A 16,525-nucleotide genomic window follows, 5' to 3' on the forward strand; every position below is an offset into this window, starting at 1 on the left:
GCCCTGGCTTGGACACCTGGGTCGGCAGGGAGCGCCGTGCCTCCGGTGAGAAGGTCAGGTCCTGCGGGCAGGGGCCACTGAGTCCTGGTTGGGGTCAGTCTCAGGTCTCGGTGTGGAGTGGAGTCGAGTCCGGTGGCGGCGCAGGCTGCGTGGCTGGCAGCCGTGCTGGTGCGGGTCGGTCCCTCGCCCTGGCGTGGAGACTCCGGACCGGTAGGGGGCGCTGCGTCCCAGACCGGGGGTGGGGGGCGGTGGGCTCCGGCCGGCTCCGGGCCGGCAGGGGGCGCTGGGCTCGCGGCGGAGGGGCGGGCGCCCGGCAGGTGGCGCTCTGGCCGCGGCCGAGGCGGCCGAGGCGGGCGGCGGCGGCGGCGGCGGCGGCGGCGACGGCGGCGGCGGCGGCGCGGCGCTGCGGCCGGCTCGCGGGGCCCGGGGAAGCGGCGGCGGCGGCGGCGGCGGCGGCGGCGGCGGCGGAGCGGCGGCGGCGGCTGGCGGCGGGAGCGGCGGCCCCGGGCGGGCGGGAGCGCCGCTGGCCGAGCGCACAGGCCGCGGCCCGCGGAGCCCGCCATGCCGGCGCGGGTCTGAGGCGCGGCGAGCCAGGGCCGAGGCGAGCAGCGGCCGCGCCGGCCTGTGGCCCCGCAGCGGCCGGGCCCGGGCCCCATGAGCGGCGGCCTCGGCCTCCGGCGCAGCCCGGAAATGTCCGGCAAGCTCGAGAAAGCAGGTGAGCGCGGCACGGGCCGCGGGCGGGGCGGGCCTGCGGACGCGCGGGCGGCAGGGGCGAGCCGCCGCCCAGGCCCGGGGCCCCGCCGCCCCGCAAGGGCCGCCTCGGCGCGCCGGCCTGCTCGCGCTCCCGGGCCGGCGGGGCCGGCGGGGCCGGCGGGGCGGCGGGTTCGGTCCCGCGGGGCGGCGGGCGCGGGCGGCGGACAGGAGCCCGGCCGCGAGGCTGCCGTGCGCGGTGGACGGAGCTGAGCCCTACAAGGTGTCACTTCTGCTGCGCCCCGAGTGTAAATGTAACCAGAAGTAGCCACTTGGCTGGCTGCGGAGGAAGCGGGCAGGATGTGTCTGGGCGCCTTCGGGGCTCGCTCGCTTTCCCCTCCGGCGTCGAGCCGAGCTCTGGAAGCAGGGCCCCGGGGAGCCTGTGGCTTTGGGGGCGAGGACAACCTCATTTCTTTGTGTGTTCCTAGAAATCTCGGAGAGCTGCTTTCCGATTACCGGGCTTTGAAAGCCCATGCTGGGAATGGAGTCCCCAAAGACTCCGTTAGGGCTGATGCCTCCGGCGGGGCCCAGGGCGTCTCTAGCCAGCGACACCCTGCAGGGTGAATCCCTGGGTCCCAGGTGAGATGGGCGGGCAGGCCAGGGCGCCTGTGCGGCGGGGCGGCGGGGGGTGGGGGGGGCACCGTTGCTTGTCATAGCCTGGGCGCCAGCTTAGCTTGGCGGCCGACTTGTGCAAGGCAGGCTTTTAGGGGCTGCAGGCGGGGCAGGTGGCGTTGATTTTGGAAGTTGCTCGCGCCTCCCGGGTGGAACCAGGGTACTCTTCTGAGAGGAGCCTCAGGAGTGGACTCGGAAGGCAGTGGGGACTTGCAGGCTGCGGTTCAAGCACAGGAAGGAAATTTCGGTTGCCTTTATTGAGGGTTTTCTATATATCCGGCGCTGTGCTGAGCACCTTACGTGTGTTGCTTGGTAAATCCTTGCAGGTTCTCCGTAAGAGAGGATTTGATCCTGGTTTTACAGGCTCCAGCCGGGCAATGAGTTCCTTTAGGCCATGCAGCGGGAAGGCAGCAGGCCGAGGGACTGGAAGCCTGGCTCCGTTCCTCAGGGGCAGGGCCCTGGGTCTCAGGGCTGTTTCTTGGGTATTTTTCTGTTTTTCCGTCAGGGCCATGCCCGGTGACCATGAGCTGCTTTTCTGCCCACGTGCCAACCCAGAAATATCTTGGGTTAATTTTGACAGCATTTCTCAGAAACTCCGTGAATAGCGTCTCCGCACAGTACTGTGGGGGAAGTTGGATTATTTATTTTACATATAACGTTAAATGGGGCTTTTCTTTGATTATAAGGATACGTGCATTGTCAAAAACGTGAAAGTTGTGGCAAAGTAAAAAGCGAGCTGAAAAGCACCTGTCATCCCATGAGCTGCTTTCCACAGCTCAGACTGCGCCGTGAGATGAGTCTTTGTCTTCTGTGTTACCTCAGCATAGGTTCTCCCTTGGCCTTCTCTGGGCGCCTCCTCCTGCTAGGGGCTGCAGCAGCTGCAAACACCCGTAAGTGCCTGCTTCAGAGGGGCTTGTCTGAGGCCGGAAGAGCCGGACCTAGCATAACGCCCAACTCCCAGGCCACCTGAAATGCACTGTGACAGAGGTCCGGACCTGGGCACAGGAAAGGGGGGCTTCATCGACAAGGCAATGGGGGAGGCCCTTTGTGCTAGGCTCCAAGGAGAGGGTAGTAGGGGGTCCCCGGGTGGAGTGGAGACGGGGCAGAGGGCAGACTAGAAGGGGCTGAGCAGGGGCTGTGGGAAAACTCAGGAGGCAAACGCATTGGGTGAGAGGCAGCTAAGCAAGCAGGTTCTGAGGTTGGCAGGAGCAGGCTGGCATTTCGTGTGGAGCTAGCAAGAAGTCCATCCTTGCGGTATAAGGCCTTTGGCTGTGATTCACACACCGTCGTCAGGGGAGATTAGGACACTCCTGGAGTGAAGGGTACATCTTCCTGGTGGCTCCTGCTGATCATTGTGGGGGGACTTCCCTTTGCGTTTCCACGAGATTTCTGTTGGAGTTTTCTAAACAGACCTCCTACTCTTAAGTCACCAGCAGGGTGTTTCATTCAAAGGAAAGGTCCTTGGGTGAAGCGGGGACTCCTGTTAGCAAGTGAACAGTCTCTGGTAAGTTTTAGAGCCTGATGCCCAGTAAGCAATCCTTGTCAGGCTCTGGGGGAGATCTTGAGTCTGTCCTGCTGCTCTTCAGTATACTTACTTATTCATTCATCAGTGCCTGGCTGTGGGAGGGGTCTTGCATACTGCCTTCCTCTGAGAGCCTACTAGGGGACACAGAAAGGCAACCCTCCGTTCATGCTGTCCCTGGTCATCTCTGCTCCAGGCCCCATGCAGGATCGAGACAGTTTGGGCTCCAGACAGTGGCGGAGGGTCAACTTGCTGGCTGGTTGGGGCCCGTCCAGTGAGGCTTGGTGGAGGAGCGTTGAAATTGGAGGACCCAGGAAGAAGACTAGGGTCGAGGCTGATGGATCAGGGAGCTCCCTGGGGTGAGCTTGTGGGTAGGCCCCGCAAAGAGAAGAGGCTCTTCCCCGGGAGCTAAGAGGGACCTGTTTTGAAAGACCACACTGGCAGGAGATGGGTGTAGGTGCTCCAAGGCCACTTTGGAGGAACCAGTGAACGTGGTTTCCTACAAGGCTCCGTGGGCGGGGGCCCTACCACTCCCGCTGCCGGCCTCGGTTCTGATTCCTGTTTCCCACTTGGGCTGTTGACATTTGAGTCTGTATCCCCTTCCTTGGCGAAACCATTTGTGTTTGTTTGCTTTTCCACTGGACTTTGAAATCTTTGCCCCATTCCTTCATTGATTCATTCCTCAGTCCCTCCGCTCAGCACTGATTTTGTACCAGCTCTGTCAGGCTCCGCACCAGGCCCTGGGGGTGTAGCGTTGAACTCAGCAGACATCACAGTGTAGCCCAGGCACCGGCTCTGGCAGTGTGGGGAGCCCTGGGGAACTTAGGAGGGGTCCCATCAGACTTATGGTGGGGGTGGAGTCAGGGAGTCAGCTCTGTGAGAAATTGAGATTCAAGGTGAGACTCGGAGGGTGAGTCGAGTTAGCGGGGCACAGCGGAGGGATGGGGAAGAAAGCAAGGGGCTTCAGTTCTCCTCACCGTGCTCATCCGAATCTCTCTTGCTCGTTCGTGCATTCATTCCTTCATCAAATAGTTTATCCAGCATCTCCTAAGGGCCTGGACCTGTTCTGGTCCTTGCAATACAGCAAAGATCACTGCCTCCTGGGCCTTACCTTCTTCTAACTGGGGCAGACAATCAAAACAGACATCACGAAGATGTAAATTATGCAGGTTTTTGTTGTTGTTGTCGTTGTTTGTTTTTTAAATTCGCTTTCCCTGGTCTGTGTTGCCAGCAGGCCCATCCGTCTAGGAGTTTTATCACTCACCGAGCCCCTGGCCAGTTCTGTAGGCTCCCCATGACCCCGAGCTGTTCCCTGGGGCTGACGTGGTGGCATTCTGACCTGTGCACCACCTGAGGAACAGAATAACTTTGGTGTCTCTGACTCAAGTGTATATGTTTCAAATGTGTGAAGAGGCTTTTATTAAAAAGAAAATTGCTTGCTGACTGCATTCACAGTAACTGTCTGTCGTTACGTATTTTGTCAGAACAGAGGAAAAATTCAAGTCCTGTTACATGAGGCAGTAGACTGTTTTGGCCGAGGAAAGAGGCCTTGTAGATCAGCAGTCACTGTATTTTGATCAGTTTTAAACTCCTTTCAAATTTCACACTTCCTTTTTCCCCACAGTTAACAGTCTCTGTGGTCAAAATGAATGCGGGCAACAAATACAACATTTTTATGGCCCCCGGTAGCTCTTCATTCACTCACACATTCGACACTTACTGAGTCCCTCCTTGTTGGCAAACACTGTGACGCATCACATGGCACAAAGTCCGCAGGAGACTGGCCCTTCCAGGGTCACAGTCCAGAAATAACATCAAAATGGTCTTGGATGTTTCTGCCGTGTCCTGTGGTTTTGAGAATGCATTGAGAGCCTGCCTCATTTCACTCCTTCCTTAGGACCGGCCCCAGGGGCAAGAGCACGGCTGGTCATGTCCATTTTGCACCTGAGGGCAACTAAGATCTGGGGAGGTTTGGCCACTTGCCTGGGGCTGCAGCTCCATTGCGGTGAAGTGGGGAACCGACTCCGGGGGTCTCCAGCCACCTTTCTGCCTTCACAGAGCACCGCTCAGAGCCTCCGTGGTGCTGGACACACAGCAGCTTTCCATCTTGATTCTTTTTTTTTTTTTTTTAAAGATTTTATTTATTTATTTGACAGAGAGAGAGACACAGCGAGAGAGGGAACACAAGCAGGGGGAGTGGGAGAGGGAGACGCAGGTTTCCCGCCGAGCAGGGAGCCCATTGCGGGGCTCGATCCCAGGACCCTGGGACCATGACCCAAGCTGAAGACAGACACTTAACGACTGAGCCACCCACGTGCCCCTCCGTCTTGATTCTTGTTCATGTTTCTACGTTTCTTTTCTGATCTTAACCAAAGTGGGGGGCACCTCAGTTAAATGAAGGTAGACCCAGTGCAGTCTTTAGGCTGCATATGAGACTAAGGATACCACTAACATTAGCAGTCCTTTAAGGAGATGAATAGCATGAATGCAGGCGATGTTTCACAAAATTAGCCGCAGCAACCCCAAAGGTTTCCTGGTCTCCTGAGCAGCTCTTGGCAGAGGTGGTTTGAATGGGATTCCTTGTAGCCGACAGACCTGATGGGAGGCCTAGAAAGATGAGTCATGTGTGAGCTTGCAGAAAAATCATTTCCCAAATTAGCCCGGGTTGGAGAATGGCTGGAGCACGGGGCTGGGTCTTACCTCGGGCCAGCTGGACATGTTCCCCGTTGCCATAATAAGATGACGCACTGGAAAGAGCAGTAGGCCCGGCAGCACCACCAGCTGCCCCGCCCGGGAAGCGGCCGGCCAACCGGGCGCCGCGCTGCTGGGACAGGTGTTCCTCTGCTTCAGCACCCACCTTGCCTCAAAGCCTCTTTTATGATTAAAAAAACCAACCCCACAGTTTGTGAGTTATTAAGGGATCTGTCATCTTAGTTTCTGGCTGTTTGTTTCAGGCCCTTTGACTAAAAATCTGAGGCCCGTTATCGTGACCTTGGGGCAGCTCCCTTTTCTGGGTCTCATTTTCTCCGTCAGAGCTCTGAGGGGGCAGACTCTCAAACTAGTGCTTCCCTGTTTTGCTTGAAAGCAGCAGGTCCTTTTCTGTACGTAAGAGGGCCATTAGATAATGGGCAATGGGGAGCCACTTTGAGGACAGTGAAGCCTTCTGGCTCAGCTGTGGCCCCCGAGGATCCTCCTGGAGCCCTCCACCAAACGGTGTGGAAACCCACTTCCTGCATGTGCTCGGCCTGCTCTGCCAAAACCAGCTTCCTCTGGACCCCTCCCGCCTTCTCTTCCTCTAGCAGATAACGAATCCCATGGGAGGCCCCAAATAAACACCTGGGTAGAATGGTATTGTTTAGCTCATTCAGAAACTAGAGCTTCGCTTTCCTTCCTGAAAGTTAAAAATCAACAAATAGAGTCTTGACTAGATCCGTTAGCTTCTTGAGGGAGTGTGCCTGTCTGGCCGCCCCGGGCTTGCCATCGCTGTGCCTAGTGTGTAGAAGGTGCTCAGTAACTACTTACTGGAAGAATGAATGCGTTTAGTTGACACTATCATAGAACGAACTTAGGCTCTGATTCCAAGTCTCAGAATTATCTTTTTTTTTTTTTTTAAGATTTTATTTTTAAATCATCTCTACACCCACTGTGGGGCTCGAACTCAATAACCCCAAGATCAAGAGTCACACACTCCATTGACTGAGCCAGCCCAGCGCCCCCAAAATTACCTTTAAATGGAGCTGCTTCTGGGTTTTGAGTTGCCAGTTAGGATGTTGGTTAGTGAATTAGTAGGACCAATAATCTTGACTGGGCCCTGCAGATAGTTGGGGCCTTGTGTTAACCATATACGTTGATGGCTGGTTTAGTGTAGTTTCCTGAGAGTTCTTATGGTGAGGCCGAGATGAGAGTCCCAGAACACTGTATTGAGAAAGCTCTAGGACACGGGGAGAGACTGAGCCACACTCAGCTAGGACGCCGTGACGGTCCGTGGTCGTGCACACGGTGTGCGGGTCTGTGGGATGCACGGGGACGAAGGACTCCCAGGCAGCGCTCCTGCACTTCGAACAGTGCCTCTGCCTTTCATTTACCGACCACTGGTATATGCCGGTCCTGCTCAGCCTGCTGCCCACAATGAGGCCAAGATTAGAGTCCCTGTGCCTGCTTGTTATTTTTGTCAGTTGGCCTCTGAGTGTTATTTAGGACACGCCGCCTGCACCATCAGCTCTGTTTATGGTACACGCTCCCCGAGGGGGTAGGAGAGGTAGGCTGGCAGGGTCCTCCTGCCCCCCCCGCTTCTTCTTTGTCAAGGGGCTTAGGCAGAGTCTCTCATGTCATATCCTCCTCTGTGGGTGAAGGTGTAGTGGAGAGATTTACCGACTGGACTGAAAGTCTGCATCTGATGGCCACCTTTTTCTTCCAGGCTGTGGTTCAGAAGACCCATGACGGTTCCCTGAACCAGAGCCCTGACCTGCAGTCCGGACTGCGTCTTCCTAAAATACGGGGACTGTCTCTCAGCAGCTTAGACCCTCTGTTCTCAGTAGTTCCTTACAGGTGACCTTTCTCTTTGCTTCTCGCTGGCTCGTTGGCCCCACCGTCATTTCACTGCAAATTAAGTTCTGTGATCAAGAAACTGCCCCACTTTTAGAGCATAGAAGACGTGGAGCTGTCGAGCACAGGGTGCGTGTGGTGCTTCCCAGGCTGGGAGACTAAAGTGCAGCGTTCAGGCATTTGCTTTCTGGCCTTTCAAAAATGTGTGCCATTGGCGTGGTCTTGACAGATGTGGCTCCCAGCCGCATGCCGTACTGTTGAGAATGGCAGCCCGCCCGTGGCCCCCCTGAGCGGGCGGGTGACGGCGGCTGCCTTGGGGAGAAGGTAGGTGCGGACGTGGAAGGAAGGGGAGACAGGACGTGGAACGAAGGAGAGACAGCCGAAGTCCGCTGGAGTGGGATGGGTCCACACTGCCACGTAGTTGGCCCAAAACAAGCAAACAAAAAACCGGAACTTCTGTTTGGAAACAAGGGTTGTGTTTATTTGCTGGTCATGGATAATCTCATGTGCCCCTCTCCTTCATGCGACTGCTTGTGAATAAATAGATGGATGATTGTACGTGGGTCATGGAACTGGCTACTCTCAGCTCCTCCTCTCAGTAATAAATGCAAATAGTAGCAGCTCACTTTCATTGACCACTTGCTGCGTTAACCGTACCAGGCTCTGTGCTGCGTGTGTTACACATGGTCTCATTTAATCCTTAACAGAGGAGCTTCTCATTCTGCAGAGCAGGACGTGGAGACACAGAGCTTTTCTTTTGTGCGTGGGATCCTGAGATCGAGAATAGCTGAGATTTCCCCATGGTCACATGCCAAGTGGGGGCCAAGTCGGGACCTCAGCCCATAGGACTACTTCCCATTTATCTGTATTTTCATTGGCTGTGAGGACATGATTTTCTCGACTGTTGTGACTTGGGTTGAAATGAGCCTCCACATTTTCGGGGACCCCTGTGCCACTGAGGCAGCCGCTCTGCCAGCAGGGCCGCTAGATAAGGCTGGAGGGGATGTTGGAGGAGACAGTGGTGCTGGCTCTCCTGCTCCAGTTCACGTGGGGGCCAGGAAGCCCAGCTTCATGCTGGGGGACCTGGGGCAAATGGTGTAATCTTTCCGAGCTTCTGGCACCCCTGTTGAAACCTGATGGGGTGGACAAACCCATCTCAGAAGGCTTTCTAATGCTGGTTCCTTGTGAGCCCCATCTGCAGTATAAAGGGGGAGTTGGATGTATTGGGTTGTTTTGTTGGTTTTTAAAGACACTGACATTTCGGGAGGCGCCTGGGTGGCTCAGTCGTTAAGCGTCTGCCTCCGGCTCAGGTCATGATCCCGGGGTCCTGGGATCGAGCCCCACATTGGGCTCCCTGCTCAGCGGAAAGCCTGCTTCTCCCTCTCCCACTCCCCCTGCTTGTGTTCCCTCTCTCGCTGTGTCTCTCTCTAATAAATAAATAAAATTTAAAAAAAAAAAATAAAGACACTGACATTTCAGGACACTTGACTGTCATCACAATAAAACTTACGTAATCCTTTATAGCTTTCAAAACACTTTTGTAGACATAGGGTGTTTGTTTGCTTTTGCTGTTGTTATGGGTTTTGTTCTTTTGTTTGGTTATGATAAGGTTTTGGAGTCACGGTGGTTTTTCTCTGTGGAAGAGGGCAACAGCTCAGAGTTGCTGGGTATTTCCTGTGTGCCGGGCACTGTGCTAGGAGCTTTACCTTTAGAGAGCGTATGATTTTATTAGTTCTGTTCTTATAAAGAGTGAAATGGCAGGTATTGTGCCCATTTGACAGTTGAAGAAAGGGAGGCGGCAGGGCGAGACGTGACTTGCTGAGGTCACATGCTGAGTGAGAGGCAGAGCCGGTTGGGGACTGTGGGTTTCTCTCATTGCTTCTCTTCCCCTCTTCTCCTGAATGTGTTCCACGGACCCAGGGTCTAGTGCTGGTCCTCTACAGAGCCCCCAGGAGGCTGGCGTGGAGCCACCCTCAGTGTCTTTTGTTTGGGGTCCCCTGGGGCTTTCCAGCCTCTCTGAGGACCGTGAAGGTGTGTCCGCATCTGTCTGCAGGGTTTTGAAGCAGCTTCTGGTTTCTCAGAGGTGACTTAAAAAGTGAATTTGCTAAAAATACTGTACGGGAATCTGCTTTGGATGTGCACAGTGTAGACAGGCTCTTACTTAAAATAGCTCCATCCACCCACCTCCCCACCCACCCGCTGTCCACCCATCTATGCATCAATGAATGGCTCAGTGCTGCGAGCCAAGTTGTCTCCTGGGGCAGTGAAGGATACTGAGAAGATCAGAAGCATCTGTGCCCTTAGGGAGTTGACAGTCTGGCCACCACCTGTGTTATGTTGCAGGAGACTTTTGATTTAGCCTTTCATACTTTCTTGACACTCATCCATGTCGGAAGCAGTGTGAGCCTGGGCTGGAGGTCAGGAGACCTGCCTCCTGGGCCCTGGCTCTGCATGCAAGCACCAGATCAGTGCATCTCTGAGCCCTCAGGCTCCCCATCTTCGAAAAGAGAGGCTGGACTCAGTATGGAACAGTGATGGAGGCATGGGCCCCCCCAGTCCTACACCTGCGGATTTGGATCCAGCTCTCCCATAGGGTGGTTGTGGGATCTTGGTTGAGTCGCTTTGCCTGTGTAAGTCTCTGTTCTGTTATCTGTAAAATGAAGAAAATCATCACCATGCCTACCTTTCAGTCTTGAGGGAGGATTAAATGAGATGATGCACGTAAAGCATATTAACAGAGTCTTGACACGTAAGTGCTCATAAACATGAGCTTTTGTTCTTCCCTAATATCCCCTTCTGCTCTAAAATGACAGTTTCTTTAAAAAAGGTCATATGTAAGTGAAATTCAGACCTCCATGTTCACAGAAGAAGGGGATGTCTCTGGCTGTTGAGGTATTTCCTCCCAGGGGTCTCTCTCTCTCTCTTTTTTTTTTTTTTACATTTGAGAAAGCTGAATTCCAGGGAATAGATTTTTATAACTAAGTAATAAACCTCCAAAAAGATCATTTAAGGAGGAATAGATGGGGTTTCATTTCAGCTACACGTGGCCACAGCACATATGGGTAGATTGAGGAAAGTCCTGATTATATTCTTAAGTCTATGTAGAAGGAATAGGCCCATCCTCATGGGTGGCAGCTTATCTCAGAGTCAGAGCAGGGCTGATTACCTGCAGGTGTATCTTTGCTTCATCCCAAGAGATGCTGCCTCAGTTTCTCCTTGCAGGGATGACGCTCAGGATTCATTAAACCGTCTTTGTTCAGCTCTGAAGGTGAAACGGTCACGGTATGGTGCGTTTGTCTTGTGACAATTAAAATGCCACATGCCGTTCGAGGTTCTCTTGTACAAGTCACTTACAGATTGTGCCGAATGCCGCAAGCCGGTCATACCCTTTATTTTTCCTCCTTTATAAATTTTCACAATGAGGATAAATTGAGAAATCCTAGTGTATTTTTCTGAGTCCTCCCTCCCCTGTGCCCCCTCCGGGCACCTGTGACAGGTGAGAGGAAATGTGCGTGGTCTTCTGTGCGGGTTTCTCAGCATAGCTCACTCCGAGCACAGGGCTGTTTGCAGAGGGCCCAGAGACCAGTCAGCCCTTTTCGCTTTCTTTAATCACTGGGTCCTGGAGCTACAGAACCTCTCACTTAATTAGCATAACCACACTAATTTGTGCTCCTGCCTCAGCTTGTCAAGAGTGCCTTACAAATATTAATTCTCTGAGCTCATCAGAAAACCAAAGGCACAGATCAAAAGCATGCTTTCCTGCATGAGCCGTCCTTGTTTTTTCTGTTCATTGGGAGCTGTCTCTATTAATTACCTTAAATGTGCAAGGTTGTAGCATGCGGTCTTTATATTTGACCAAGATAAGAATTGGACTAGGGACCTGGCCCACATTTCAGCCCTGTGTCGCAGGGAAGCCCAAAGTTCCCTGGTTCCAGCTTGGCGGGGGAAATGCACCTACCAGTGAGGAAATTGTGTGGACTGAAATCACCATGGGGAGCACGTCACTAGGAATGCTTGGAACTGTGGCATCTTTGGGCGATGGAGAGAGAACTGGCCTGGGTGTCTGGCACTGCCACAGGCCTCCCGTGCCCTCTGGGGCAAGCCACCATCCCTCCCTGGACCTTCGAACTGGAGCGGTGATTCCCGAGTTTTTTAAGATCTTTAAGTCCTACTGAGGATCTGGTGGGAGCTCTGTAGACCCGGTCCCCAGGGAGAAAGATTCATTTATGTGCGGACAGAGTTCTACCCACTCTAAATTCCTGCTACTATAGGAGAAATAATTAGCAAACACTCCACGTCTTGGAACGCTTAGAATGGAATCTCAGGTATCCAAAATAATCAGGACTTAGTTTCTCCTAGTGCAGTCAGGCCTGGGTTCAAATAACAGTTAGTAATTACACATTCCTGGAGTTTTATGAGGGTTCCATGAGATGATGCTTCAGCATAATGTCTGTGTGGATAAAAGGAGAAACCCTTTTGCCTTCTGCATGAAAACTTTGTTTAATTTACATGCAGTGAAATGACCTTCTTTTAAAGGGTGTACTATTCTCTGAGTGTTACCTCATCTCTGCATCTGTGTAACCACCACCACAGTCAGGATTGAGACCAGTTCCCTCTTGCTCTCCCTCTGTGGTCCGACCCTTACCCCACTCCGCCAAGCAGGGAGCCCGATGCGGGGCTCGAGCCCAGGACCCCGGGACCATGACCCGAGCTGAAGGCAGATGCCCGACTGACTGAGCCACCCAGGCGCCTCATGCAGCCCTGTAGTTTTGCCTTTTCCAAAATATCACATAGTATGTAACTTTGGAGATCGACTTCTTTTACTCAGTGTAGTGTCTTTGAGATTCATAAAGTCGTTTTCATCAGTTTATTCCTTTTTGTAGCTAAGTAGTATTCCATTGTATGCATATAGTCAGTGTTTATCTACTTAGAATTTGACCTTGGTTAACTAGCTCTGTTTTCTGGAAATAGTTAAAGATGGCATTTGACCCACAAAAATCAAGCAACCCAATTAAAAAACTTGAGGAGACATCTCCAAAGAAGATACACAAATGGCCAATAAGCACATGAAAATGTGCTCAACGTCATCAATCATTAGGGAAATGTAGATCAAAACCACAGATCCCACCTTACACTGATTTAACATGGCTGCTTTCAAAAGAAAAAAAAAATACAGGAAATAACAAGTGTTGGTGAGGATGTGTAGAAACTGGAGCCGTTCGTGCAGGCCGCCATCCTTCCACATGCACAGCTCTGGAGGCGGACCCCTGACCCTGGCTCTAGGCTCGCTGAGCCTCCTGCCTCGGGTCTGAGGCACCCTGGGACTCTAGCTTTTGCCCTTCGTGTAGCATAGTGGCCACAGAGATGACATACAGAGACCACGCGGAGGAAAAGAAGGGACCCAGGTACCACCAAGAACCTGGTGACCCCATCCCAGCTGAGGGAATAGTCACTGAGGAAAGAAGCCATCTAGCTTGTTACATCCATCTGAGTGGCTCCTCATTACCTAGAATAGAATTTTTATCATACATCTCTCTCTAACTCCAGATCCTCTCGGGCTCACCTGTCATCTAATCCAGCCATTGCGGCCACAGTCAGTTCTGCATGGGCACCAACTAGTTGCGCACGGGGGTCGTGTGGCCCTTCTCCCGGGCTTCTCCGTAATGCTGCAGTGTGGGAGACTGTAGAAATCTGCTTGGCAAGCGTAACCCAGAAGTACCAGGGACTTAAAACTCTTTGAGGCAAAAAACAAACAAACAAACCACTCTTTGAGGCAAACTTGGACCAGTGGAGGTGAGAACCAGTGGACAACTGCCTTCTCTTCCATCCTCAGATCAACAGTCTGAAGACAGAGCACCTGCAACTTCTCAGAATGTCTGTCGGATTAAGGAACAAATCTTTTTTCTTTTTTTTAAGTGGAGCCCACCGAGGTTGGGGGGGAGGGGCTTGAACTCACGACCCCGAGATTAAGACCTGAGTTGAGATCAAGAGTCAGATGCTTAACCGACTGAGGCAGCCCAAGAACAGATCTTTGATCATGCCTCCTTATGCTTCCCTGTGCCTCATTCCTGCCGTGAGATCACACACTTCCACTCTTCAATAGTGTTTGCACATTAAAAAAAGAAAGAAATTGGAACCATTATGGACTGTTGGTGGGAATGTAAAATGGTACAGTTGCTATGGAAAACAGTATTGCAGTTCCTCGAGAAATTAAAAATAGAATTACCATATGATCCAGCAATTCTTCTGAGTATGTAGCCAAAAGAAATAAAAGCAGTATCTCAAAAAGATATTTGTACACCCAGGTTCATAGCAGCATTGTTCACAGTCGCCCAAAGTTGGAAGCAACGCAAGTGTCCACTGATGGATGAATAGATAAAGTGTGGTGTATACATACAACGCAACATTATCCAGCCTTAAAAGGGAAGGAAATTCTGACACATGCCTCATCATGGATGAACCTTGAGGACATTATGGCCAGATGAAATATGCCAGTCACAAAAGGACAAATACTGTAGGATTCCACTAGTACAAGATAAGAGTAATCAAAATCATAGAAACAGGAAGTAAGTAGAATGGTGGTTGCAGGGGCTGGGGGAAGGGAGAATGGGGAATTATTGGTTAACAATTAATGTTTAAGTTCAGCTTTGTAAGACATGACGAATCATGTGGCTGGATGGTGGTGATAGTATGCAACAGCGTGATTATACTTATCATCGTTGAACTGTGCACTTAAAAATGGTTAAGATGGGGGTGCCTGGGTGGCTCAGTAGTTAAGCCTCTGGCTCGGATCATGATCCCAGAGTCCTGGGATCGAGTCCCGCATCGGGCTCCCCGCTTCGCAGGAAGTCTGCTTCTCCCTCTGCCTGCCGCTCCCCCTGCTGTGCTCTCCCTGTCAAATAAATAAATAAAATCTTTAAAAAAAAAAAATGGTTAAGATGGTAAATTTTATGTTATTTGTAATTTTGCCACAATTTATAAAAAATTACTATGGTTAACAGATTTCTCAGTATTTATTTACATAATCATTTAATCCTGAATGTCTTTATAAGTTATATTGAGATGTTAAAACCACCATGGCTTATGACAGCTGTATTCCTGGGCAACAGCGCTCTGGTAAAAATGACTTCTGGTCTAAATAACCGCATCTGAGCTGGGAGGAACTAGAAATAGTCTGTAAACACTGGTGGGACACCATACTTTGGGCTTCCCCGGGTACAGCGACTCCTGTAGTTGGGCATGTCCCTTGAGGAGACCTGTGTGATTATGAGATGTTGGTTCCTGTGGGGCAGACAGCTTTTAAACCAGGGTGGATCCTGTACCCACCGAATGTGGATCTTGTCGCTTTGGACCTGAGTCTCTCAGCTGCGTTAGGCTCCTTCAAGGACCCTCACAGAGGGTACTGTCCAGTGCTGCCCCCGGCAACCTTTCGTTCCCACCCTGTATCTCTCTGAATAGACTGGTGCCAAGAGTGGCCAGTGGAAGTCCAGGGAGCCTGAATGTCTGGTTGAGTCCCAGAGCCTGGTGGGTGTTGTAGACTGGCACATGGTGCGTGCTTAGGGCATGTCAGCTCTTAATAAAGACTCTCACGCCCCCCCATGGCTTCCATCTGAGACTCCTAGATACCATTGTCAGCACTTACTCTGAGTTGACAACACAGACGGCATTTACTCCAGCACCGTGTGGTGGGATTCCAGGCTATTGGCCCCATTCGTGATTAGGTATCACTGACCTGGGGAGGGAGGGATGATCTATGGAGAAGCAAGGTCAGGGCTTTCTCCAAGAATTTTCAGGCCAGGCAGACGCTGTTAGATGAAATGGTTACCTCCATTTGGGAGCTGCCACCTCAAGTTGCCATGACAGGGTCTCTGGTCCCATGAGTATCATTAGCAAGTCTCTTTGAACCTGGGTTGATGGGCCGTTACTGTGTTGTTTGATACCGTGGCACCAATACGTGTTAAGACAGATTATTGATTTAATAACACTTCTCGGGAAACAAAGAAAAAATACATCAGCAAGGATTATAAAAGAGCACACCCTGATTTCAAAAGTTAAATTGTGAAGAAATACACATCTTAGATTCAGGGAAATACAATGTGAAGCATAGATTGATTCTTTCAGCTGGTTTCTTGAGCACCTACTGTCTGCAGTTCATGGCAGTAGATGCTGGGGACATGGTGATACGTAAGCCAAGGCTCCTGCTCTCATGGGGCTCACTGCAACTGGTTCAGCCTCTCCCCTCCAGTCAACACCTAGCCTTTGCTCGAAGAGTCAGACTCTGGAGCTTATAAATGTGGCTCTATTCTCGTCTCATAGTTAGGTGTCTGGACACCAGAGGAAAATTGCTTTGAGGATCACTGTGCTCATGTCGACTGTGACAGATGGGGTGATGATCCCGCATTCCAGCTTACACCTGCTGTCCTGGCATAGTTATTAATAGCACCCTCCCTATCACTCTCAAAAGTGTCCTGGTTTGGATGGGAAAACACTGAGGGAGGCATCATTTACAACTGCTGAGTTCCACATTTGTGCTGGAGAGGGTCTTGGTTTGCAGTGAGAGAACTATTTCAAAACTAGGGCCTTTTCCAACACAGGATCAAGCCCAGAGAAGCCACAGGAGGGTCAGCTGAATTTGGCTTGGGTCCCATTCTTCCTGCGGGCATCTGCCACTTTGTATGTTCCAGTCACTCAAGTCATGGAAGCATCAAAATCTGGGACAATTCGGTTTAAAAAACAATAAAAAACAATATAAAGACATTAAAAGACATTTTGGTTAAAAAAATACAACAATCAGAATGTGTTTAAGCAGATCTAAATTCATATTCTTTGGAATGGCTAGAAAGGATATTAGTATTTGTGTCAAGCCTTACAGGGAAAGTTGGAAAAATAATTATATTAGCAAAACTAGGTTAAGTTGGGGGATTTTGTTTTCTGTGTTGCTATAGAAAGGAGTATGGGGATTGAATTTTTATAAGAAGCCTGATTTTTATTCAAGTGATATATTTGGTGTTTAAGGAAGAGAGCTGGAAAGATGGGAAGCTTTGCATTCATAATAAGTTGGTAACTTGCAGCCAGGTGGTCCCTGTCCTGAGGACC

The 16,525-nt window shown here is 51.6% G+C and overlaps 1 protein-coding gene across 1 annotated transcript in view; it reads left to right on the forward strand.

Annotated features, from left to right (window-relative positions):
• The first annotated feature begins 539 nt into the window (after positions 1 to 539).
• RAPGEF1 (Rap guanine nucleotide exchange factor 1) overlaps positions 540 to 16,525 on the forward strand; it is a 136,353-nt gene continuing 120,367 nt past the window's right edge. Inside the window, 1 exon segment of the mRNA XM_035723818.1 lies at positions 540 to 715. Coding sequence (XP_035579711.1) covers positions 655 to 715 — 61 coding nt within the window. The 5' untranslated portion in view covers positions 540 to 654.

This window comes from Zalophus californianus, chromosome 13 (assembly GCF_009762305.2).
Source record: "Zalophus californianus isolate mZalCal1 chromosome 13, mZalCal1.pri.v2, whole genome shotgun sequence".
Taxonomy (NCBI): Eukaryota; Metazoa; Chordata; class Mammalia; order Carnivora; family Otariidae; genus Zalophus; species Zalophus californianus.